This window comes from Lycorma delicatula, chromosome 5 (genome assembly GCF_047948215.1).
Source record: "Lycorma delicatula isolate Av1 chromosome 5, ASM4794821v1, whole genome shotgun sequence".
Lineage (NCBI taxonomy): Eukaryota > Metazoa > Arthropoda > Insecta > Hemiptera > Fulgoridae > Lycorma > Lycorma delicatula.
In genome coordinates, this window is record NC_134459.1 from 55,443,994 (window position 1) to 55,469,890 (window position 25,897).

General features: G+C 29.2%; 1 protein-coding gene and 1 long non-coding RNA gene across 3 annotated transcripts in view; one reads left to right on the forward strand and one right to left on the reverse strand.

The window, feature by feature from the left end:
* The first annotated feature begins 1,429 nt into the window (after positions 1-1,429).
* Positions 1,430-25,897, forward strand: LOC142324966 (uncharacterized). The gene is made up of 4 exons (XR_012756460.1): positions 1,430-1,767; positions 10,462-10,544; positions 15,143-15,315; positions 25,229-25,897. It is a non-coding gene; the product is annotated as an uncharacterized LOC142324966 (long non-coding RNA).
* LOC142324965 (spermine oxidase-like) overlaps positions 6,307-25,897 on the reverse strand; it is a 35,841-nt gene continuing 16,250 nt past the window's right edge. For both annotated transcript variants that reach the window (XM_075366137.1, XM_075366136.1), the window contains exons 5-9: positions 17,736-17,960; positions 15,750-15,884; positions 11,634-11,830; positions 9,075-9,201; positions 6,307-7,068 (exon numbers count right to left, since the gene is read on the reverse strand). In XM_075366137.1, coding sequence (XP_075222252.1) covers positions 6,952-7,068; positions 9,075-9,201; positions 11,634-11,830; positions 15,750-15,884; positions 17,736-17,960 — 801 coding nt within the window. In that variant the 3' untranslated portion in view covers positions 6,307-6,951. The remainder of the gene's footprint in view (positions 7,069-9,074; positions 9,202-11,633; positions 11,831-15,749; positions 15,885-17,735; positions 17,961-25,897) is intronic.

Genomic DNA, 25,897 nt, shown 5'->3' on the forward strand with positions numbered 1-25,897 from the left:
AAACTAATACACTACAGATGACGACAAAGTTGCTTTGCAGCAGTTTTATGTGGGAATGATGAATAGAATTGCAGAAAATGATACATTTTTAGACGGTGTAGTTTTTAGTGAGGAGTCAACACTTCATGTCAGTGTCAAGGTGAATACCCATCTGCTCGGGTTGCAAAAAACCCTCATGAAACTTTGCGGCACATTCATGATAGCCTTAAAGTCAATGTTTTTTGTGCCTTAAGTAAACAAAGAGCCTCCTCTCTTCCAGGAGTCAACCGTAAATGATATAGTTTTTATCTGGAGACGCTTAAAAATTTTCTAATTCTTCAATTAGACAATGATGACCTAGATGGATGCCATTACTATTAGCAAGACAGGGCCCACCTTGATGTTCAAGATTTTCTTGATACTCTATTCCCAGTTCAGTAGACTGATTGTGAAGGTCCAATTGCACGGCCACCTCACTCCCCAGATTTAATCCTGCTAGATTTTTTTCTTCTGGGGTCTCATTAAAGATCATGTTTATATAGCTTTACCTGCTGATCTTGATGGGCTAAGACTTCAAATTAACAATGCAGCTATAGAGGTAACACCTGACTTGCTGACAGTCTAAAATGAAATCAACTAAATACAAACCCTGGTCCCTTGGTCCCTGGTTATTGAATTCACTGCTGTAACAATTCGATTTTCCAGATCTTGAAGAGTAGCAGGCTTAATTGTTAAACTCATCAGGTTGGTCTAGTGGTTAACTTATTATCACAAATCAGCTGATTTCGAAGTCGAATGTTCTAAGGTTCAAATCCTAGCAAAGGCAAGAATAACTTTTTTACAGATTTGAATACTAGATAGTGGATATTAGTGTTCTTTGTTGGTTGAGATTCAATTAACAACACATCTCAGGATTGGTCGACCTGAGACCGTACAGGACTACACTTCATTTACATTCATAAATATCACTCTCATTCATCCTCTGAAGTAATACCTTACAGTAGTTCCGGAGGCTAAACAGAAAAAAAGGTAATAACCTTGAAGTAAAAGGTTGCATATATATATATATATATATATATCGTCCGGTGTTCCGGACGAAAATAATAAAAAATATTATTAGGTTTGCTATTTAAAAATTAAATTATCTATTAAAAAATTAAGGAGATGAAACATTTCATCTAGAAATTTTTTGGTTTATGCCAGACCCAGTAGTTGGTGCTGCGATCGGATTCTAGGGATTTTTTTTAGTTTGTTGCTTTTTCGCATATCAGTTACTTGCGACGTAGCTTAATTGTAATCTATTACATTAAAATTCGTATTTTTAATGGGCTAATCTGTTTAGAGAGCAGTTTGAATTAAATCCGACAGGTAGTGCTGTTGTTTTGCCATTTGGATTTATTTACATTCTGTGAAAGGTTAAATTTTGTAAAGTTCCTAATGTTCAGTTTTTTAAGTTTTTTATGAAACTTTCAGTTGTGTTCATTTAATCTGTATGTATACTCAAATCTAGCAATAGCGAAGTATTGCCGAGTATGATAGAATTGCGCGCTTATTGAGAATATTATGTTATATTATTATTTATTGATGAAATAATGTTTTAGTGTAATTAAAAAATATACATCGTGCAAATTTGTAAGGTGCAGTATTGAAGTGAGTATTTTACATGAATTTTAATGATGTATACACATGCATTCAGTAACAGTCAACCTACATACAAATTTAACTGTCAATTCTCATTTGATTCTATGCAACTTATGAAATATTGAACGGCTCTTTGAAAATAAAAATGTAAGTTTGTAAAATAAATTATAACGTTTATAAAATTAAAATATAAGTTATTTATAATAATTATAGTTTAAAGTATATTTAAAAAATTGAAGTTATAATTTTTGTAGCTGATTAATTTTATAAAAAAAATTTCTAAAATTGTTTTTAATTTACAATTATCTACAATATGGTAAAATAGATGTTAAAATAAAGAATGAGAGAATAAATAAAGAATGAGAAAAATGATAAAGATTTTAACTACGTTGCTTTTTTTTACAGTGCTTTAATTTTTTTTTTTATTGATTAATAAATTTTTTTTATTAATTGATTAAGCACTTTAATTAAGCTATCACATAGTTATGAAACTTCAAAATTGTTAAATAAAAATAAAAAAATGTAGGAGGTATTTTTTAGAATGATCTTAAGTGAAAATTAGCAGTAATGTGGATGAATATTTATTAATTACACTAATTATTAATTTTATGACGTTTCGATTTTTTAATTCAATCTTCATCAGACATCTCAATATTTTGTGAAAATAAATATTAACCATTCTACACATAATTAATCAATAAACCCATTACAATAATACAACAATCACAAACTGATAATAGTCATATTAATGAAATTTCGTCCACATTCCTGCTAATTTTAACTTAAATAAGTTACTTATATTTATGTGTTGTGAATTTATTACAGAACAGTGCCACATCAGGACAAATCTGTCGGGTCTGCTAGTTATATTATAATATAATACGAATAGGATAGGGCAGCTTACACTTTAATATCAACCTATCATTTTATATTTAAATGACTTGCAAATAATGACGTGATATTTAATAATTAAAGGTGTGGTGTTTACTCTAATATAAACAAGGTCATGGTTTTAAACAGACTTTTATTCAAAATCAGTAAAACATTTTTAATAATTAAAAGTAAATTATTTTTTTTATTTTTATGTAAAATATCTATTTTTCAAACAGAATGAATTATCCAATTTTAAGGGGTTGAGAATGGGTAAAATCCTCCAAATTACAAAATAGTTTATCTCATTAGATTTTTGGACAATCTAATGTTTTAGATAGACTTCATAAGAAAGCTACTATTGTAATGGGTACCATGATTCGACTTTCGGAAAATTTCTACATAACTTCGCGTTTCACAGTCCCCAGACCCCAAAACCATCATAAGCTCAAAAGTTTTTATATACATTTATATATATGTATATATATTATTATACAGTTGTTTCAATCTTTTACAAGATTCAGGTTATTCCTCGTTAAGTCTAGTTCGACAGGTAGGCCTTTAACAGTTCTCACCATGCCTGTCTGCCCTGCGCCGTCCTCTTCCAGTTCTAGACACCCTTCTAATGCCAATGTCCCACCAGTCTGGTGGCCTGCCTCTTGGCCTTTGTTGCTCTCTTGGACTCTACTCAAGGACCGCCTTTGTCCTCCTTCCATCACATCTCGCGATGTGCCCTGCCTATTGCCATTTCAGAGCTTTCACTGTTTTCATTATGTCATGCACTTTTGTTATGGCTCTTATGTCTTCTGCTCTTTTCCGGACCCTCCTTGTATAGCTTAGCATTGAACTTTCCATGCCTGTTTGTGCTGTCCGAAGCTTTCCTTTCACGAACTCATTCAAAGTCCAGGTCTCGCATCTGTAGGTGAGTACTGGAAGAACACACTGATCAAACACGGCCTTTTTCAAGACTACTAACATGTTAGATTTGAACATTGTTGAATGTCTTCCAAATGATTTACAGTCCATCCTGATTCTCCGGAAAATTTCAGGTCTGATGTCCCCTCTGTTGTTTATTAGCTGCCCCAGGTAGACGTCTTCCTCTAGGATGTTGTTGTCAACTACTATCTCTCCTGCAGCAGCTCATCTGTTGTACATTACTTTTGATTTATTCAAATTCATTTTCAGACCCACTTCTCCACATATTCCTGCAAGATCCTCGATAAGCGATTGCAGTTCATCAACATCCTTAGCCAAAAGTACAATATCATCTGCAAACCGCAAGTTTTTCAGTCTCCGTCCATTTACCTTGATACCTCTTTTAGACCATTCAATTTTGGACATAGCCATCTCAAGGACCGCTGTGAATAATTTAGGAGATATGGGGGGTTTCCTTGTTTGAATCCCCTTCCGATAGAAAATTCTTTTGTTGGTTAGCCAATGCTGACAAATGCTGTCAAAGTTTCATAGATATTGTGTAGCATTTTTACGTATCTTTGGTCTATTCCTTGTTTTATTACAGCTTCCATGTCTGTAAGATGACTAACAGAATTGAATGCCTTTTCAAAATCGATAAAGGCTAAACACAGCGGCATTTTGTACTCGTTGGCTCTACTAATGACTTCCCGAATGCTCTGGATGTGGTATATTGTGCTGTATCCTCTCCAGAATCCTGCTTGTTCTATTGGCTGAGAACTGTCCAAAACATCATTGACGCGATTCATCAAGATCTTGGTGAAAACCTTATAGATAACAGATAGCAGACTGATGGGACGATAGTTCCATATATCATGTATGTTGCCTTTCTTATGGAGCAGAATTATTTTTGCTTTATTCTAGCTCTGTGGTATGTTAGAATTTTGTAGACACGCTGTGAAGATTTTTGCCAAACGTTTTGCTGTTTCATCTCCAGTGAGCTTTAACACATCAATAGATAAGCTATCATAACCTGCAGCTTTGTTCTTCGCCATGCTGTTTATTGCATTTCTTATTTAATCCAGGAGAACCTCTGGTATCTTGATGTCATCTGTTTCTTGAGGAAGTTCCTTCTTTCTTCCTAATTTTTTATACAGTGTGCTGTAGAAGTTCCGTAAGCTCTCTTTTAGTATGGTGGTTGATAAAACTGGAAATGTTACAAATGTATTTAAAACATTTATCTCTTTTTGGTAAATTATTATTACTAAAGTATTATGTAATAATATTTGGCTGCAAGTAACCAACAGGCCTCGCAGTATGCAAAATCTTTCTCGAAAGTCATCGCTATTCTTTTGCATGTTAAATTTAATCCTGGTAGATTTCTCAGTGTACATTGTGAAAAAAAAACACCCACTTTATTTGAGATTTTTAGAAAAATGTCCTTTGGTTTAATTGAGCCATGACTGAACAATGACACATTTTAAATTACTATATGATATCAGGAGAATATTTATATTAGATAGGTTTGGGGCAAATAATTTCATCAGTTATAGAATCAATGCGTAAAACTAATAGGCATACATGTCTTGTGCAAAAATATTATGCTGTCCAGTCAGAGGTAGATCCTGTACTCTGTTCTACACACCTTTTATAAATCCTGTAAAAATTCACTTAAGGCATACCTTAATGCCTTAGTGGCAAGGAGTACCGTAGTACTCCTTGTCACTTAGCTCATAGTCCCCCCCCCAAATGAGGGGATGTAAATTATGTCTCTGTATCCTAAACCAATTAATCTCTAATCTTTATTAGTATATTAACAAGGAAAATCACTTAGAAAAAACATCATTAACTCAATAATAATTTCAGTATACTGATTTGTGGTCTTTTTTCTCAGTATTATTCCCTATTACAGAATAGTTTCTGCTTCTTAGGACGTTTATCTATCAATGTATAGAGAAAAGCTATCGAAAAAAAATCTTTATTCTGATTAATATGTAATAATAAAATAGAAACATATCTGAATGGGTAAGTATGCTTAATGGAGAAAAAGTGGTACTGGATACTTAACATTTACCTAGATGAATTAAGAGAAATTGTGATAGAATCTTGATCTGAGCACATCACAAAATACACAAATTAGAAAAATAGTAAGTAAGAAGAAAGTAAATGTATAAAAATATCTACAAAATAACAATTAAGAAGGGGGTAATGAAAATTTTTAGATTGAACAGAGGTGAAGAAAATTCAGGGTTTATTATTTTTTTAATTAGTAGTATTTATAAATTCATTAACTAAGTAATATTTAATAGATTTTCTATAAAACAAAAAATGTTAAATTTTATTTTAAATAAATTTGTGAAGAACTTCTAAATAGTTGTAATTTATTAAAAATGATAATGAGCATAATGAGGCCTTATTATGAAGCATAGTTAGTCTCTTTCATGTCAGCTGAAGTATTTTATTAATCTTCATGAAAACCATTATGTTGTCTGGTTTAAAATAATTAGATTTTGTTAAGAATAAGTGGCTACTATTTTTAGGAAAAAATTCTCATTTATATATAAAAATCATGTATATGTTAATGTTTTTAATTTTCTAAATATCGGTCTATACAGTTCATATCTGTAGATACCAAACTGCTCTCTGACTATCCATTTTTGTATTTTGAGAACTTGTTTTGACTTTGTGTAAGCCCTTAAAGAGTACATTATGCATAAGAAATGTCTAATGATGATGATAAGCTTAACATTTCATTAAAACACTTAAAGTCAACAGTACAGTTTGACTTTATTGCAAGATATAAAATGGGGAACTTCAATAAAATAAAATAAATTCATTTATAAAACTACAATACAATATGTGAGATTTAAAAAAAAAAATATATATAATAATATTAAATATTTATTAAAAAAAGTATTTAATAGAAAATTATAAATTACAATATATATAGCTTATAGTAAAAGATATCTTCCACAAATCTAAAATTAGGGATAAAACTTATTAAAGAACAGGAAGCAGATGTCCACTAAAATAACATATTTACATATCAATTAACTGGATACACAATTCATTACATATTACTAATTTCATACTTTAAATTTAGTGAGTTTTTAATTGACTTAAAAAAGCCAGGAAGTTTTCAATTTGACATATATTTTTTTTAGGATAAATATTTTTTTACTATTTTTATCAAGGAACAGGTTTTTGCAGTTTTGTGTTGTTTATGGGCAACATATATTTTTAGTGTTGTGTTGTTTGTGGGCAACTTTTCTATGTGCAGTGTTTTATTTAGTCCTATCTATATTTAAAAATAAACAATTTTTAAATAACGTTAAAAAATATTAAATATATAATAAAATGTTCTTATTTTTATATTTTTTAAGTTTGGAGTTTCTGATATTACTGTTTATCTAGACCTTAATAGCTAAATGTTTTTCTATTTTAGTAAAGAAAGATTGTAAACTTATTATTTTACATCTTTTAGTGTGTTTTTTCAGTTGGTTTTATTATTTTTTATAAATTCTATTTTATTTGAAAAAACAAATATTTTTATAGGTGCAAATAGAAATTTAAAATTCTTTTTGCTTCTCTCCATCCAGTTTCAAGAGCTCCATGTACAGTAGAAAAGTATTTATTATGGCTTGCTTCTCCAGCAAATAAAATGACCTAGAAAAAAATAAATAAATGAGTTAATGAAATTAATAATATTTATATGTTATAAAGGATTAACAATTTGAAATATGTGAGAAAAAATGTAAGTTACAAATTATTATTTGTTGTTTGAGGTAATTCAGTAAGATACTTATTTATTTGGCATCATTTAAAAAATATTTTTTATATGAAGTAAAAGAATGTTCTTGAAAGTAAATAAAATTTATGTATGAAAAGTAACATCTTATGCCAAATTGAGAACATAAAATGAATTTCAATTGACATTAAATATAAATGCCGTTATACAGGTTGTATTTTGAAATATGTGTGATTGTTATGATTTGATCAAGTAATTGTAACATGCGAGGAGGGAGGTTGATTCTCCTTCAGGATTTTTTTTTTATGTAAGATTAAATGATAATATTTTAATCAAACATTCAGTCTGTATTGCACTTATATTTCATTAAAAAACAGTTAACTGGTTTATTATGATTTTAAACTGAGTGATAATTTTTTTTCTTTGACTCTTCTTCAGCTTCTCCTTTGAAGCATTTGTTCCAAATAGAAGCCTGTTTCATTAACTTGAATATCAAGTGAGTTGAGTGTTCTGTTTAGCTCATTTTGTATATAACTGACTCTTCCATTGTCTTTTTTGCTGATGAGGGCAGTTTTTAGTAGCTGAAACATTGGAACTTGTAATCTTACCTAGTGTTTTAATGATATGAATGCCACTTTTCCTGTAAATTTGTCAAACCACTTTTTTTACTAACATCGAACACTAATTTACATTTCATAGCTATTTAATTTATTAACTGATTCCCTTAATTTTAATGTATTTTTCCTCTTTTCGACCGAAATAAAATTTATATTTGTATTTGTTGCTTAATCGTGAGGTTAATTTTAAATTATTGATGAAGGCTCAGAATGATTATTGTTATGTTTTATTTTTTAAATATATCTGTTAAATTTAGTTCTAAGTAACTTATCTGAATGAGTCATCAGGCATCATGCTAATCTGTAATTTTGTATATAACATGTGGCTGCAGTGTAAATAAATATATAAATCAAAATGATCACTTTTCTGGAATTTAAAAACAAAATGTTGTTTTCCTATTTTTATTATTATCGCCCGGAAAATGTGCTTAAGAAGATGATTTTTTTTTAATGATTTATTCAGTGAAAGAATGTTGACAATGAATGTTAATGTGAAGTAATAACTCCTCATTGTACACAACAGAATCAAGAAAAGGAATTGTATGTAGGGGTACAGAATGATGTAAAACTGATATTCATTAAAGCTTCATTATAAGTGATTCAGACAGAATAAATTTCAAATTGTGGTTAATGTCTGTGTGCGAATTGTTTCAAGATAGTTATTAGCAAAAGTTGATTCTACTATTTTATGTAGTGCTTAAATAAGCTCTTTACATTTGTGAATGATTGTTCATCCATCCAGTCTGTTACATCTAATATTTAGTGTAATCCTTACAGTTTGATTTGTATACTCCTAGGTTGTTGTATTTGTCAATTTACGCTTTCTTTTTTACTCTATATCATTTTTGGTTCATGCATTGTTTTGAAAGAAATATAGTAATCATCATTCCTGAAAATGTTTGCAAATTTATAAAACAATTTGTATGACCTTGTTGAGCTTTGTTTATGTTATGTATTTTCTGTTGTTAGGTATTTTTGATTACACTCTGTATTCACAATGTCATATGCAGATGTCCAGAGGTAGTTGTAAAATACTTAATGACTACATAACCAATAATACTAGAAATTCCACTGATTAGGATGATAATTAACTACAGTAGGCATTTAGAAAAGAAGTTCCACAATTTGAAGGCACGATACTTATTTTTTTAAATTGGCTTATCACATCTCATCATGCTACTCAATGATTTCAATACATTTTTTTTCACTATGTTTTAATTCATTTTTTTTGGTATGAATCAGTTGATTGAATGAACTGATTTGATTAAAATATATATTTACCAAATTTTGTATTTTTAACTTTTTACCGGATTTGTTTGGTTGAATGAAAGAGGTTCAGCAATAATGTCAGCTGAAGTAAATTCCAAACGATCGCTTTTTACTGTGCGAAAACTGTATGATCCACGAACAAATGGATTGCTAGCCCAGGCTGATCTGCAAGAAAATAAATATCTGTGAAAATAAGTAATAGAAATTCTAATAGCTTAATATGAAAACTAAAAAACTATAATGTAGAAACTGACATAGGTTTAAAATATCAGCTTTATAAGTCAGAATTCATCAAACCATGCAGTATAGTAGGTCAGGGTTAGTGTATTGATAGCAGTTGTAGTTCAGTACTCCTAAGTTTAAGATGTTATTTATTGTTCTACCATTTTGATTCATTTTTTCCCAGTTTTATGTTGTTACCATGACTCAGAACCTGGCCCCCAAAATAAGTCTTTTCTGCTAAGAGAATATATTTAAAAAATTTATGTTCCTTCAGTTTTTGAAGGTTTCGCATTCTAAGAGTGAACATTCAGGGAAAATCTATATTTTGTTTCTTTTAAACAAACCTACAGTTAAAATTAATACTGAAAATGCTGTGTCAAGTTAAAAAGCTATTCACTCTCTTTGACTTTATCTGTCAATGTAAGAGGAGATATTCATTGGTTTCTTTTATTTAAAGGTTTGTTTATATTGATTTTCCAATGTTTTTTATATTCACAGAGATCCATTGTTATATAGCAATTTCAGCTAATGTTATGCTAATTCTATGATTTCTTTACGTTTAGTAAATGATCACATCATTACTTTCCACCCACAAACTCACTTCTGTGTTAAGAAATGAGAAATCAGCTGCTAGATCTTCAAACCAGTTAGGAATTAAACTATAATTCAATTATTAAAACAATATTTACCCTTGTATCAGCTGCTAGTTTAGGAATGGCTTCTTTCACCGTGTAGTATGTATGATATGTTGGTCTTTTAACTATATCCCTCATCTTGTACTAAAAATTATTGCACTATATTAGCATATTCTTACCTAACCTTCTGCAACCAGGAGTTCTTTTGAATAATCTTTCATTTTTAACAGTTTATTATTATACAATTTATATTTACATATTTATTTTATTATTACATTTACTATTTGTATTTAATGAAAAACAGTGAATATTTTTATAACATTAATTAGAATACTGCATAGCTGATGGTACTTATAATGTTCTTATTAATGGCTTATAGGTTCATATTCTTAACATGATCTTTCATTTTATGAACATATCTTATATTTAAATATTGGATAGAAGTCATAACATGTCAATAATTTTACATAATTATTTATAATGTATTTTACAATTTATTTATTTTGGTAAAGGAGCTCTATATTTTTTATTTTTTAACCTCCAGAACCACCGTTGGGTATTGTTTCAGAGGATGAAATGATTGACAATATTTGTAGTGTGTGAAAATGCCATGCCTGACCAGGATTTGAACTCGGGACCTCCAGATGAAAGGTTGGATGAAAGGAGTCCTAAATTGTTTTAATTCTGTTTTACCATAGTAAACAAACACTACACTTGTAGTTACACCAATAGCAGTATTTTGGTCTACAAATTTAAGTATTTTTTGGTTACAGAAGTTGTTTATGAAATTTATTTGTCTTTTGATCTTCTATGTTGTAAAAATACATTAGTAGTAAATTATTTAATAATTGTATGTATTACTTTTTTTAATTGTTAATGTTGCAATAAGTATAAAAAATATTCAGTTATTTTATGACAATATTTTTTAATAGACATAACTATATTGCCATGATTTTAAGATGATTTAACTACTTTGAATGGAGAAAAAAAAGAAAAATAGGTAAGAAAAAATTGATTCATCTACAAAAAAAAATTAGGTATTATAACTGAGACTTTTTGAATTGTATAGTATTGAAAAACAGAATAAATCTTCTGATCACATTAAGACCTGCCAAATCCAACTGCTTGATGTAAGTTATAACATTTTGTGATCATGTAAAAGCGATCAAGAAAGGTTATTTTCATTATATAACTGACAGTTAAACTGATAAGATTATAAATACCATGAACCTGAAGTCAGAATGAAGGGTGTTAACAACTGTTCTGATGGCAAATGTAGCTGCTACTCTGGGTAAAGTTGATTGCATATTATTTGATGGAGGAGAATAAAACTGTGGTAAGGAAAGTCCAAAAATCAGTATTTAAGAAATTCCACTCATCAGCTTTTTTTAATGAGCAATAGACTTACAGTTATCCTTCTTTAAACCTTAGTAGTCATTCACAAATGTTATTTTGCGTGAAGGTATTATTTTCTACTTGGAAAATTTTTTATCAGCTTCATTTTTTTGAAGAAAGATTAGCAGATGCATATAAAACTCATGTGAACAATGATGGAATCATTTAAAAAATTCTCTATGGGAATAGAATTAAATATATTAGGGTGAAAGATATGAATAAAAATCTTCAGAAAATATGCTATCATCATATATATATTTATAATGTCAAAATTATCAAGTATTATTTTTTCTCAAGAAGTTATAATGAAAAACTAAATTATTTAAATATAAAAATACTATATACCTTGTAATATTTATTGGTTGAGAAAATGTGTACTCATTACCAACAAACCAGTTAAGAACTTCCATAACAGCACCAATTATTTCATCATCAGAAAGCGTTTCCAATAAGTAAGCAGTTTCACCAATTACCCAACCTTCTAATATTCTTGGTTGATTTTCAACAAAATGAAAACCAATTATTTCAGTACCCCAACCTCCCTGTAAATATTTAATTATTTTTTGTAAATTTTAACAAATAGATATTAAAAAACCCAGAAAATTATCTATGCTAAATGCTTATTTAAATAAAAAAAGGAGAAACTATAGAATTTTTTCTTAAAATCTAAAACTTTGTCATTTTGATTGTTCCTAAGCATCTACTGATACTGATGCTGAGGAAATAGTATAAACATTAAATAAATGAAAAGAAATAATAATACTTATCCATTGATAAAGATAAACAATACTTAAAAACACTCTTTAATGATAATTTTACTCTTTTAAAATAAAATAAAAAAAATACAAAAAAATGAGTTTTTTAGGCGATCCCAGTTGAAAGCATAAATTAAGCTTAAAGTCATTTTAACTACAGAGACTTCCAACTCAGGTTGATAAACATAATTCATATCTTTTATACAGGAGGGTAAGAAAAAAATATCTTAAGAAAGGTAGGGAAACCATGAACCTTAAATCATTTAAAGAGATACATTTTCCCATGAACAAAATTTAAGGGTTTGTTAATTTTTTATGACAGAAAACTTTCCTAAAAAGGGTTAGAAATAAATTTAAGTATGAAAAGTTATTAGATATCTGTCAATTATCATTATTCAATATTGAAGTTTCTATAACATAGATCAATTAAATTTCTTAGTAATCTAATTCCTGTTTATTACAGACATTCTTTAAACTGTTGTTTTTCATAAATTAATTTTGTGAGTAGTTTCTAAAGTATGTTGGTTTAAAGCTAATTTCTCTAGAATTCTATATTTACAGTAACCCAAATCCTCTTTTATTTTTGTTTTAACCTATATATAAGTTTTTGTACATTTCTTAAATTGTAATTATTGTCTTTACAAATATCCTTTCTTTTGTCAGATTGAGAAAAAAATTGGTGCTCACAAATATTAGAGACAGGATTGTATGCTAAAATTAATAAGTATCTTTTTTTGCTTTCATTCAAGAAACTAAATAGATTATTAGCACTAGCAATAGTTTGTTCATTCTGAGGAGAAATTCAGACTATTTATCTCTGATCCAGCCATACTAAAATCATATTGCATCAAAAAATACAATAATCAGCTAATCAAATACAACAAATGTAGAATTCTGCTTAACATTCAACAAAAAAATTATACAAAAAAAAGTAAAGTTACATCAACCACCATATTTTTCCATTAAATGTGACTTAGATCTAATTAACAGTTTAAAAAGCGAGGCTTTAACGGATTGGTAATTTTTTTATATATTTTTTAAAGTTGCCGCATCATATACCAGCATTCCTGCCAAGGTAAGTGAATTTTATTAATTAGAAAAATTTTATTGAAGGGTTGGTTGATTCATTTTTGTAATTATGCAGTTTATTGCATTACCAGAAGTGGAAGAACTATGATGCTTATTTAAGCAGTTTTTGCCATCCTTTAGAGCATAAAAGAAGTGATGGAGTTTTCAGGTACATTTAGTAGTTTGCTTAATTCCAACTTTCACATGTCCTTGCAGCCTATTTATCTTCTGCTAATTTTTATGGAACTATTTATGGAATACTTATTTAAATTGAGTTATAGGATTTAGATGAATTGGAATCATAGATAAAGTTTTAACAAACAATCTTTAATATTGTATCTTTTTTTTTAATTGTATTTTTCACATCCACACTTGATTGATACGTATTGTTTGATGCATTTGATTGACTAAGGCATATTGTTTAGGATAGGAATATGTTATTCATTTTATTTCAGTATAAATTATTATACTGTGCATTCGGAAAGTTGCTGTGCACTGGAATTATGGAATTGTAATGATAAAATATTTTTAATTATTATTTTGTATTTTTATTTCATTATTTTACAGAAACTGATATTACAATAACTGGAGTAGTTTTTATAAAAGGTATTGAAAAATGATCTTCTCAAACATCAATGCAACACTGCACAGATTTCAATTTATTTTCAAACACATTTTTTGGATTGTCTCTTATGTATGCTATTATTGCGGTTCTAAGTTTGCTAATCATGTTGGTCTGTTGCAATAAAATGCTTGTTTCACTGTCTTCATAGAAAGTAATTTTTGGGAGAGTCAGATCAGAGAATCTTGCAGGCTATAAACCCCTCAAAATGATTTGTTCATCAAAGATATTTTGTAAAAAAATGTTATTGACCTGTACCTGTGTGCACTGTGGCGCAATCATGTTGGAACCAACTGTGATTAATCTCCACTTATCTTAACTGACTAATGAAGTTTGTTAAAATAACATTCACTATTAACTCTATTTTTAAAAAGATTGGACACAATGTGCATTCTATTCACACCAACCCAGACTCTAATTTTTACTTTGTTTAATTCATGGGGGTTAGTTGTCAAACACAGTTGTATATTTTGAAAATTAATATATTCTCCCAGATGAAACCACTCTTCATCTGGAAAAAAGATAATATCGATGATAGCTAAGAAATTTTGTTCAATAAAATGTTTAAACCGTTGACAATAATTTATTCTTTTGGCATGTTCTGTAGGTTTCAATTTTTGAACACACATTACTTTGTAGGGAAAAAGGTTGAGATATTTTTTTACAGCTTTATGCGTGGTAACAAGTCCAATATCTTGCTGCTGTGCTAACTTATGTATTGACTTTGATGGGTGTATAGCTTTAGCATCTGAAATATCAAGCATCTTCTTTGTGGTCTTCTACTGTGATCATAGTCTTCAACAGAGATTGTTGCTTGAAATTTTTTGATAAGAGTTTGAACTGCATTGCGATGAGGAAAAGGAGTATTTGGAAACTTGTGCTTCATTAAATCAATATAGTTGTTACCTTCACGAAAGACGTGTTCAACAAAGAAAAATGCATTTCTCCATCAAAAGAAACATTGCATTACTCACAACTATTGATTCCGATGAACGAAACGAAGCATGTTCAATCACAACTCAACAACTGACATCTTTGTTATTACTTACAATGCCCAATGAATCCACAGGGCAACCAACCTAATGCCAAAAGAACAGAATGCACCACATAATTCTAACGCTTACTGCACACTGACTTTCCAAATGCTTTAAATATATATTTATTGAAAATTCCTCTAACAGTTTTAAAAGCAAAATAAAAGCATTTAAAATCCTCAAATGGATTACCTTACTCTGTAAGATAAAAACATTTAAAAACTTTAACCACTTTAACAGGTTTTACTGTGTAGATCCTTAATAATCTGTATGTGAACTCTAGTAGGATTGGGACCCAGCTTTGCCAAAGCAGATTTGTTGTCTTTCCAGATTCTATTGTAAGTGATAATTCTCTTTTTTTTCTAATGAACCTAGGTAATGAAAAACCATGTGATTTCCTAGCCAGGCCAGAGGTTTGTGTTTGGAATATTGGTACTCCATTTTTCTGTTGAAACTTCACTTATATTCTTGGTGTTCGAGTTGAGTTGCTAGTAATTATGAAGGTTTGTCAGAAGGCACTGGCCATTACACAGAAACCAATAATTTTGGTAAGTAAGATAAGTTTGTTTTTTATATTATTCCACATCCTGTGTAAAGCACCCATTCTAAATCTAGAGCAGCAATGTTAACTAAAATAGGAAGTCATTCTGTTGGTCTAGTCCTTACTGTAGATTTGTGCATTACAAATAGGAACAATATAATACATGTACATATAATGATACACATTGAGATATACGTCCAGTTATGATTTATATATATTATTGAGCCAGACAGCACTATAATATTCCCTAGATGCACAAGCTATAGAAAATGCAGTTGTTCAGTGTATTTTGCCATAGGCACCCCAATTAAAACTGATAGTTTCAGATAATGTTGTTCAGGTTTTCAGAATTAAAAATTAGTAAACATAGATCAAAATATTAATTCAGTCTACAATATTCTGAGCATTGACTAAGAAAATAATTAAATACCAAAAACTTACATATTTTGATTCATTTTTAAACCTTTGCTTATCTTCATTAGTCCAAAGGAAATTAATCATATATTCAAAATTCATTGGCCACCAACGTGTTTCAAACTGGATAAAGATTTTATCCACAATATCAAATCCAAGAGACTTGAAAAAAAGTTAACAACAAGGATTGCAGATTATTAATAAATCAATATACATACATATACATGCATCCACATGAGCATGCATACACATACATACATATTTGGTAAATAAACCTTCATTAACTTTATCATTAGCAATACGTCCTGAACAAGATGCAAACTGAATTCCTTTTAAGCTGAAAAACACATTTGGAGTTTCTCAGAACTGAGCTCTTAAAAAAAAATAAAAATAGGAAGAATACAAGCCAGATTGGCTGTGACCAAGACTGTTTAGTTGTGACCATTAAAAATTACCAGCACATGTAAAACAATGCAAGCAACCGATGTCAATCCACAGGAATCATATCATAAAATTCACTCATTTAATCAGGCAAGTTCTTTTCACTCCTAGATGGTTAAATACATGATCAATTGTTACGTAATTGACCACATTTTATTATATTTGTCATCTTTTTTCTGATGTTATTTTCAGTATAAAAATTTAAAAAAAATGTGATGGGTAATTGCATTGTAGGGAATGCTGTACAATGCTTTGTAGGGCATTACTCTACAAAGCAAGAAATTTGATTTCTGTTGTCTGTGTCATTCGGATATCAGTTACCTTTTCTTCCAGTATATCATTTAAATTAAAATCTTATTCATGTAAGTATCATGTTGACATTTCTTTAGATATTTTATACTAAAATATGCACTTTGAGTATGTATTTATAAGTTAGAAAGAAACTTACATAACCAGTAAAAAACCAGTTAACCAGTAAAAATGACTATCCATTTAGGAATAATCAAATCGGTTAATCAAACAAGCAAATGGAAAAATACTAAAATCAAAGTTCCATTAAATGTAATATTGCAGAAAATAAGAATAAGTTACAATTAATGAATGGTATGGATTTATTTTTGGAGGAGACACTCAATCTGAAAATACAAAAGTAAAACAAAAGAACTAAAATGTGAAAGAAAGAAGAATAATGAGATGTTAATATTAAGGTAGGGGAAGGTCATGATGTACAAGAAGCTGCAGAATTTAATACTTAGATAGCAAAATTAGAAAAGATGTATGAAGTGAAGAAGGTATCAAAAGCAGTAGATTTGCACAAACCATAAAAATTTTAATTCAGGAATGAAATCTGTATCAAATGTAGATTTTGGAATTAGAAAGAATTGCTCATTAATATTTGTGTAGAGCATTTTGCTTTAGGACAGGTAAACATCGTAATATGTAGCCAGAAAGACAAAAGCAGAAGTTTTGACAAGTTGTACTTAAGGCACTGCAGGTTAGTGGATTCCATTTTAGAAAGAAGTGTGAAAGTAAAAACAGTAGAGGAAGACAAAGCTTGAAATATATATGAAATCTAAATCTATGTAGAAGGCCAAGTGTTTGGTTTCAAGATTAAAGGAATGGATAAGTGTATTATTAAATCAGATAACTTTGAGATTGAATACTAAAAGAATGTTTATAGTAAAATAACTAGTGACTTCAGAAAGTAAAAAATAGATAAAAATAATGAAAGAAAAAACAATACATTATAATTATATATAAATTTTAAGAGGATTTTTTTTAATTGTTATTCAGAGGTTTTCTGGTAAGAAAAATTTCAATTAATATTAATGAAGAATATTAATGAAGAAAGGTGAAAAATAGTGAGAATCTTAGGAATATCTGATATAAGGTGATTCTAATCAATTTAAGGAGGTATGTATAAAATGAAGGTCACAGAAACAACATAATACTGAGAGTGTTTTTCTTCAGGGTAACTGCTTGCCTGTTAACAAAATACAAGCTAAACATTCTAAATTTACACCAGTCTCATCCTCTTATACAAACAAATATGAATTAAACTAATTATCTTACCTCAATGGCAATTAATTTATTACCAGGTAGTGGAGGATTAAACATTGTTTTAGCTGAAAACTTTAACACTCCTAAAGAGACTGTAACAATAATATGGTCAGCAAAATAATGAGTACCATCTTCACATATGAGTTCAACTTCATTTCCTTTCCAATTTATTGTTTGAACAACTTTATTGAATTTTGTTTTTTGTATAATTGGTAGTTCTTTACCTTCATATTTTCCCTGTAAATAAAAAAAAATTATCCACACAAAATTAACATATTTTTATATGTAACTTTTATTTGTATCTACTCTTTGATATTCTTAACGGACTGTATCTTAATGATAAATATAATTTACCATTACTTTTGTAACAAAAATATCCAATATTTCCACACTAAAACTCTGTATCATAAAAGTTAAGATATCAATATGACAAAAAAATCACACAACTAACAAACAACATTAACAATAAAAGTAATTAAATTTTAAAATATTTAATTTTTTCTATAGTGTAGATTCCTTTTTGAACCAAATATCTTTACAAAACTTCACTTTTTGATTACAAAACAAGCTTTGATACCATTGATAGGTCAGTATTAGATGTGGTACCTTAGATGAATGGAATTCCCAATAAATGGGTGTGGATTGGAAAAAAGACTGTATAACACTAAAGCAAAAAAGAAAATGAGTGGCCAAGTAAGTAAGGCTTTTATGAACCAATCAAGTTTGAAGCTAAGAGTTAATTTATCATCAACTCTATTTCATCTTGCATTGAAATAAAGTTGTTTTCAAAGAAACTCTTAAAGGAAACATACGTTTTAAGTCTGTACAGATTTGTGGTTTAGCTGATGATATTGCAGTAACAACAAGAGATGTATCATCTCTAACAAATATGTCTGTAGAGAAATGGAATAGATAGAAAGGTTGGACTTATTGTGGTTTCATGATATCTATAAGTGAAATATAATGTCTCATTTACTCTATATAATCATCACAACATGAAAAAGTCAAACATTTTGATTGTACTATTTGCTGATGATGAAGTGTTATTTGCTGATATAAAACAGTGCAGATGGTGTACAGAGATGTTTTTTTGAACTTGAAACAATGGTTGCCAACATTTTTTAATTTGTTATAACTCTAGAGAAAATAGCTTTTAATAAGCAAATAAGTTCTAAGATAGTATTGAAAAGTAAAATTGTGAAAAATGTAAATTGTTTATTAGTTTCGGTATACAATATCAGCAGAAATGTAGGAAAAAATATGACAGAACAATTCAGAGCTTTTACATATGAAAAAAAGAAAAAGAAGATCTTCCTCAGCTCTGATTATTGATTAATTCAAATAAAGATTAAAAAGTCATAGTTCTATTTATTGAATTGCTCTTTAATTATAACTCCAAAATCTGCAAAAACCAAAAAACTAAAACTATTTATTTTTGACAATTAAAATACTGCACTAGAAAATTAATCAGATGTTATCAACATAGTAACTGTAAGGTAGCACACCTTCCTTGGTAATATCATCGATTGTTTCTTTGACATAGATTGTGGTTCAGGTAATGTATAGTTTAGGTTCAACAGCTCTACAGTTTCAGTTTCAGAGTTCTTCCCCGGAACTACTGAGAAGAAAGTATTTAATTTTTTCTATCAACAAAGTAAACTAGCTTCAACTGACATTAAGGTACATTATGTAACAAACTTTTTTTTCAATCAATATTAAATGCAGCACAGATAGATGCGCCCCATTAAATGGTTTAACAATCATTTAAATGTTTTACTAGGTGTAAATTGTTCAATGAATTATTAGTGATTACAGATGATATAAGAATAGAAATAAATTTATACATTTTTTGTTTAAATAATTCATGCACACACTAGTTATTCAATCTTCTAGAACTTATACTGATAATAAAAATTCACTTTTGGTCTACTTGGTTTTTCATCTTCAGCGATTATTGGTATACCAAACTATAATTGTACTTACAAGTTTCTTAAATAAATAAATAGGTCAGTTTATATTACTCACAATTCATTCTTATCCAAAATTTATATTTTAACAGAAATACAAGTAAATGATACTGTATCTGATTCATGTTTATGTTTTTAAGAAAAATTTCATTTTATTTGAATAATAGAAAATTCTCAGGCTGTTTAATTGTTTTAATTGCCCAACTCTTGATAAGTTCCTGTGAAAAATAGTTAGATTTTTTGATGAAAGAAATAAAGTAATCGTGTATTTATAAATTTTAAATGAAGGACGATCATAATCTGATATTTGAGTGTAGGCTATTTCGATTGCGTGGTTTTTTTGATCACTCTGTACTACATAATTATTGTATTTCAAGGCAGGTCTAGTGATAAAAGTCAACCTTTGCTACTGTCTGGATGTAATTTTGCATTTATATGTTGTTCATGATCAAAAAAATTATATCAATATACTTTTGTTAATTTTATTTTAAATGTTTGGTTGACAAAATAATGATATGGAAGAATGCCAAAATATATGTTTTTATGGTTTCTCATTGGTTTTTATGTTTTTCAAAATATAATTCTTTGCCCTCTTGATATTCTATTTTAAATATAAAATTATAATTAGATTTCATAAAAAATAAAATGTGATAAAATAGAATAATAATTATTAAAAAATAATAGCTAACATTTTCTTATGCTGTAAGCTTTTTATTTTTGTAAATCTGTAGTTTAAATTGCAACAAAAAAATAACAGCTGTACTTGACAATTGTACTGTTACATGTCAACAACAAGTAAACAATATAAACAATACTATTTTTAGTATGTAGATTCTTAGCTGTTCAATAACGTATCAATTGCAGAGTGATAATCGGTTTTCCATGCCAATCTTCATTTTCATAATATTGATGTAATTCATTACTCCATCCTACAGTACTTAGATTATGAGTTCTGTAAATGCTGCCTTGAGTTTTAATGAAATAATAGTTCACAACTTATGCAGAGTATCTATTGGCATTTCTTAATTTTCTGAGTGTTTTATATCTGAATGATTATAAAACTTTTCGATAAGTGACAAAAAAGAAATTAAATGTGAAAAATTACTATCAGAGTATACACAACTTACTTTCATCAGAGAGTCTACACTGTTTAGAAAACAAAACGATTTTTTTTTCTTAGAGTAATTAATAAAATAATAGTGATGAATAAAGCTCTACCTTTTCAAAGAGAAGTTACTTTTGGATGAACTGAATAAATTTACACTATCTTAGTTATTTGTACAGATTTGAACAGGTCATTTTAGTGCAAATAGTAAAATTATAATAAAATAGAAAGGATATGTAACATCAACCAACAATTTTTAAGGTAGATTTCTTAAGAAAGCTACCTATTGTAATGGGCACCATGATTCAACTTCCAGAAAATTTTGACATATATTCACGTTTCACATTCCCCAGACCCCAAAACCACCGTCAATTCAGAAGTTTATATATATATATATTTCACTTTCTTGTAGACATGATAACTGCCATAATTTTGCACCAATCACTTTCAAATTGATACATAAAATATAACGACCCAAAATCTCGGTTGAGTTTGTTAATGGGCAAAATCAGACCAAGGGGGGATGGTAATGGAGTGGGAGGGGGTACTTTCTCGAAAAACAAAATACCGCTATAACTTTCTAATTGTAAAATATTGAATTTGTTTAAAAGTTCTTACTAATCTTTGGATAAGGGCTTAAAACTTATCTAAGTAAATCTTTTGATTTTTTTTGACAACCATTGGCCTAGGGAATGGAAAAATTGGGGTTTTGAAGACAAAAAAAATCACATTTCCCTTAGTGCAGTATCAAATTGGTTTAAAGTGGTCGTTAATCCTCTGAACATTACCAAAAACTTTTGTCTGAAACAATTTTTGATATGACCAACCCGTATGGCAAGGGATGACCAAAATATTGCTGGAATTATAAGATGATGGGGCTTGTCGTATACTAAACACGTGAAACTTTTTTCACATGCAACCATTGTTGTATTGAGTAAATTTGAAGCTTTTCTTAAGGTTAAAATCTTTTTTATCCCCTGCTTTGCATTGGTGAAATCTATCTCTGCCTTCTGGTGTGCTGAAAGAGATTTTATTTTATTTTGAAGCTTATAACATTACATTATGTTCAAAAAGCAATATTATTCATATGGCCTCCATGGCTTTGCTTGACATAGCCAAATATACCAATAAAATTCTGTGTTACTTTGCACAAATCAGCTTGTTAATCACCAATAACATGCTAATATTTGCTTTCAAGTCATCAATCGTTTGTGCTTTCTTGCTGTTGACTAGTGACCCATAACCCCAGAGCAATACATCTACGGGAGTGAAATTGCATGATCTTGATGGCTAATTGATATTACCATTTCATTAAAATACTGAATTACCAAATTTTTGATGCAAAAAGTGTATTGTTTTTGCACCTATGTGTGGCACTATCCAATTGAAACCTCATTAAAATTAAAATTTTCCAAATTTGCAAACAAAAAGTTTCAATTCATAACTTGATAGCATTCACCATTTACTGTAACAGCATCTCCTTGCTCATTTTTGGAAAAAAATTGCCCAATGATGCCATCAGCTCATAATGTACACCAAACAGTAATGTTTTTCCTGATGTAATGGTCAATGTTGAATCATTTGTGAATTAGTACCACCCTAAATACAGCATTTTGGTTGTTTGTAAAACATGAACCTTATCTTAAAAGTGATTTTTTTATGAAAATTTGGATCTGGAACAACTTCCAAGCTGCTCTAGGTTCCAGGTGATTTTAGAATAATTATCTCAGTGCTAAATAAAGGACAGGCAGGAATTGGATTTGTAATGAACAAGAAGCTAGGAAAGAGAGTAGAGTATTTCAAAAAGCATAACGATAAAATCAAAACCTAAGCCGACAACAATTGTTAATGTGTTTATGTGTATATTAGGGCCTGTCTTATTGAGTTTTGCACAAAGTATATATAATTGAGTAATTGCCAACACCATGATTAAAAATCATAATAGAAGAATACACATAGAAAAATCTGGGCGATACTGCAAGGTTTCAGATAGATTATAGCAAGGTTAAGCAAAGATTTAGAAAACAACTCGTCGATTGCAAAGCATATCCAGGAGTAAACATTGATAGCAACCATAATTTAGTAATAATAAAATAAAGATTGCGGTTTAAAGACGTGAAGAAAGGGTGCCAGATGAATCCATGGAATTTAGAGAAGCTTGAGGAAGAGGAGGTAAAGAAGATTTTTGAGGAGGACATCGCAAGAGGTCTGAGTAAAAACGAGACGGTAGAAAATATAGAAGAAGAATGGGAGAATGTTAAAAGGGAAATTCTTAAATCAGAAGAAGCAACCTTTGGCGGAACCAAGTGAACTGGTAGAAAACCCTGGATAACATAGGATATAATGCAGCTGATGGGTGAGCGTAGAAATTATAAGAATGCTATTGATGAAGAAGGAAAATGACCCACTGACCTTAAGAAATACTATAAAAAGGAAGTGCAAATTAGCAAAAGAAACGTTGTTAAAAAAAAGTGTTCATAAGTGGAAAGAGAAATGATCACTGGTAAAATAGACAGAATATACAGGAAAGTTAAGAAGAATTTTGCAGTATATAAGTTAAAATCTAATAATGTGTTAGATAAAGGTGGTGCACCAATATATAATATGAAAGAAATGGTTGATAGATGGATGGAATGGAATATATTGAAGAGTTATATTGAGAAAATGAATTAGAAACTGGTGTTATAGAAGAAGAAGAGGATGAAAAGGGAGATAAAATACTGAGATCTGAATTTAATTGAGCATTAAATTAAAGGATCTGAATGGGAAAAAGACTTTGTGATAGATGCGATACCTGCAGTATTACTTTGCAGTGCAGGTGAGAAAGCGATAAATAGACTATACAAACTAGCGTGTAATAATTACGAAAAACAGGAAGTTCTGTCAGACTTTAAAAAGAGTGTTATTGTCATGTTACCAAAGAAAGCAGGAGCAGATAAATGTGAAGAATACAGAACAATTAGCTTAATTATTCATGCATTAAAAATTTTAATTAGAATTCTGTATAGAAGAATTGAGAGGAGAATGGAAGAAGTGTTAGGAGATAACCAATTTGATTTCAGGAAAAGTATAGGGACAAGGGAAGCAAGTTTAGCACTCATTAATAGAAGTAGGAAAATTAAAAAAAAACAAATGACATACATGGCATTTATAGACTTAGAAAAGGCATTTGATAACATAGCCTGGAATAAAATGTTCAGCATTTTAACAAAATTAGGGATCAAGTCTAGAGATAGAAGAACAATTGCTAACATTTACAGGAACCAAACTGCAACAGTAATAATCAAAGAGCATAAGAAAGAGGCAAATAATAAAAAAGTGAGTCAGACAAGGATGTTCCCTATCCCTGTTACTTCTTAATCTTATACTATACTTAAATTTACTGATATAATAATTCTAGCTGAGAGTAAACAAGATTTAGAAGAAACAATGAATGGCATGGATGAATTCCTATGCAAGAACTACCACATGGAAAAAACAAGAATAAAATGAAAGTAATGAATTGTAGAAATAAAGTGGATGGACCACCATATAAAATGCTGAATAGCACAGGTGAAATGAGCTTTCAGTCAGAAATATAATTTGCTTAAATCAAAAATTAATTTAAACATCAGGAAAGCAGTTTGAAGTATATGCTTGGAGCGTAGCTTTATATGGCAGTGAAACTTGAATGATTGGAGTTCCTGAGAAGAAAAGATTAGAAGCTTTTGAAATGTGGTGCTATAGAAGAATGTTAAAAATTGGATGGGTTGGATAGTAACAATTGAAGAGGTTTTATAGCAAATTGATGAAGAAAGAAGCATTTGGACTTCAAAGAAGACACAGACTTATAGGCCATATTTTAAGGCATCCTAGAATAATCTTTTTGATATTGGAGGGACAGGTAAGTAGGAAAGATTGTGCAAGCAAGCAGCATTTGGATATGTAAAACAAATTGTTAGGGATGTTGGATATAGGGGGTATATTGAAATGAAACGACTAGTACTAGATAGGGAATCTTGGAGAGCTGCATCAACCAGTCAAATGGCTGAAGAAAAAAAAAATTTGGTGACATTGGTACCTTCCTATTTAATTAGGAACGAGCAGGAAAATCTCCTCCCAAAGTTTGCAGTGTTTTTGTAATGCTTAATAACAAAAACAAACTTATATTGCAGTATACCATTTTTTTTGTAAATAAACACATTTCTGTAATGATGAAAAATATTTGGGGATCCCTAATACTATTAAGTATCAAAATTAATCATACTTTTGTTCTTAAATAAATAAGCTTGTTTTTTTTTTAATATTTGTTTTGTAAATTATAAGTAACTTTTCTTTATAATATTTGAATATATAATTACAGCTAGAAATATTTAACATTATTTTGATAAAATATAATAGCTTGTTACAGAAAGTATCAGTATTAATTTTTTATATTTGATTTTTGATTCCAGCAGTTGTGTCTTTCACCTTAGGTCTTTAGTCTCATGCATCGGTATACCAAGTAAGGTTTGTAGGATGTTTTGAAGGGCTTGAAGGATTTGCACATCAGGACTTGTTCAAGGAATGTGAATTGAGAAGAATGGAGGTGCAGTACAGAGTAAGTCAAATTACAAACCAGGACTTAAGTTCATGAAAAGAAGGTAACATTTGTGTTACTGCTTAATGTGTATTTTTCTTTTAGATGAAATATTTTAAAATCTTCCACTTAAGTTATATTATGACAGAGTAACTAAAGAAACTTCCCCTACAAAATAAAAGAGAATAATTTAAGGTTGAGAGTAAGACTTGAAGATTCACAAGAAAGTACATGTCACTTTGAGAACCTCAAATTATTTTGAAGGCACCTAAAAAAAAAAAAATTATGTCACCGAGATGTGTAGTTAGTAGTAAAGTATAAATGTACAATGTTTAGTTATTCCTAATTGGTACAGTTAGTTTTAAACCAGTAGCATAAAATTTAGGTAATGTAACCAGTAGTAAAGTTTTATTAATGTTAAAATGAAAACTAATAATGTTGAAATTTTAAATTGTTAGTTTGTTTTTATGTGTTCTCAAAGTTTCCAGAATAATTGTCAAAAAGTGTAGTTGTACAGAATCCAAATATATTCATTCAAGCATGC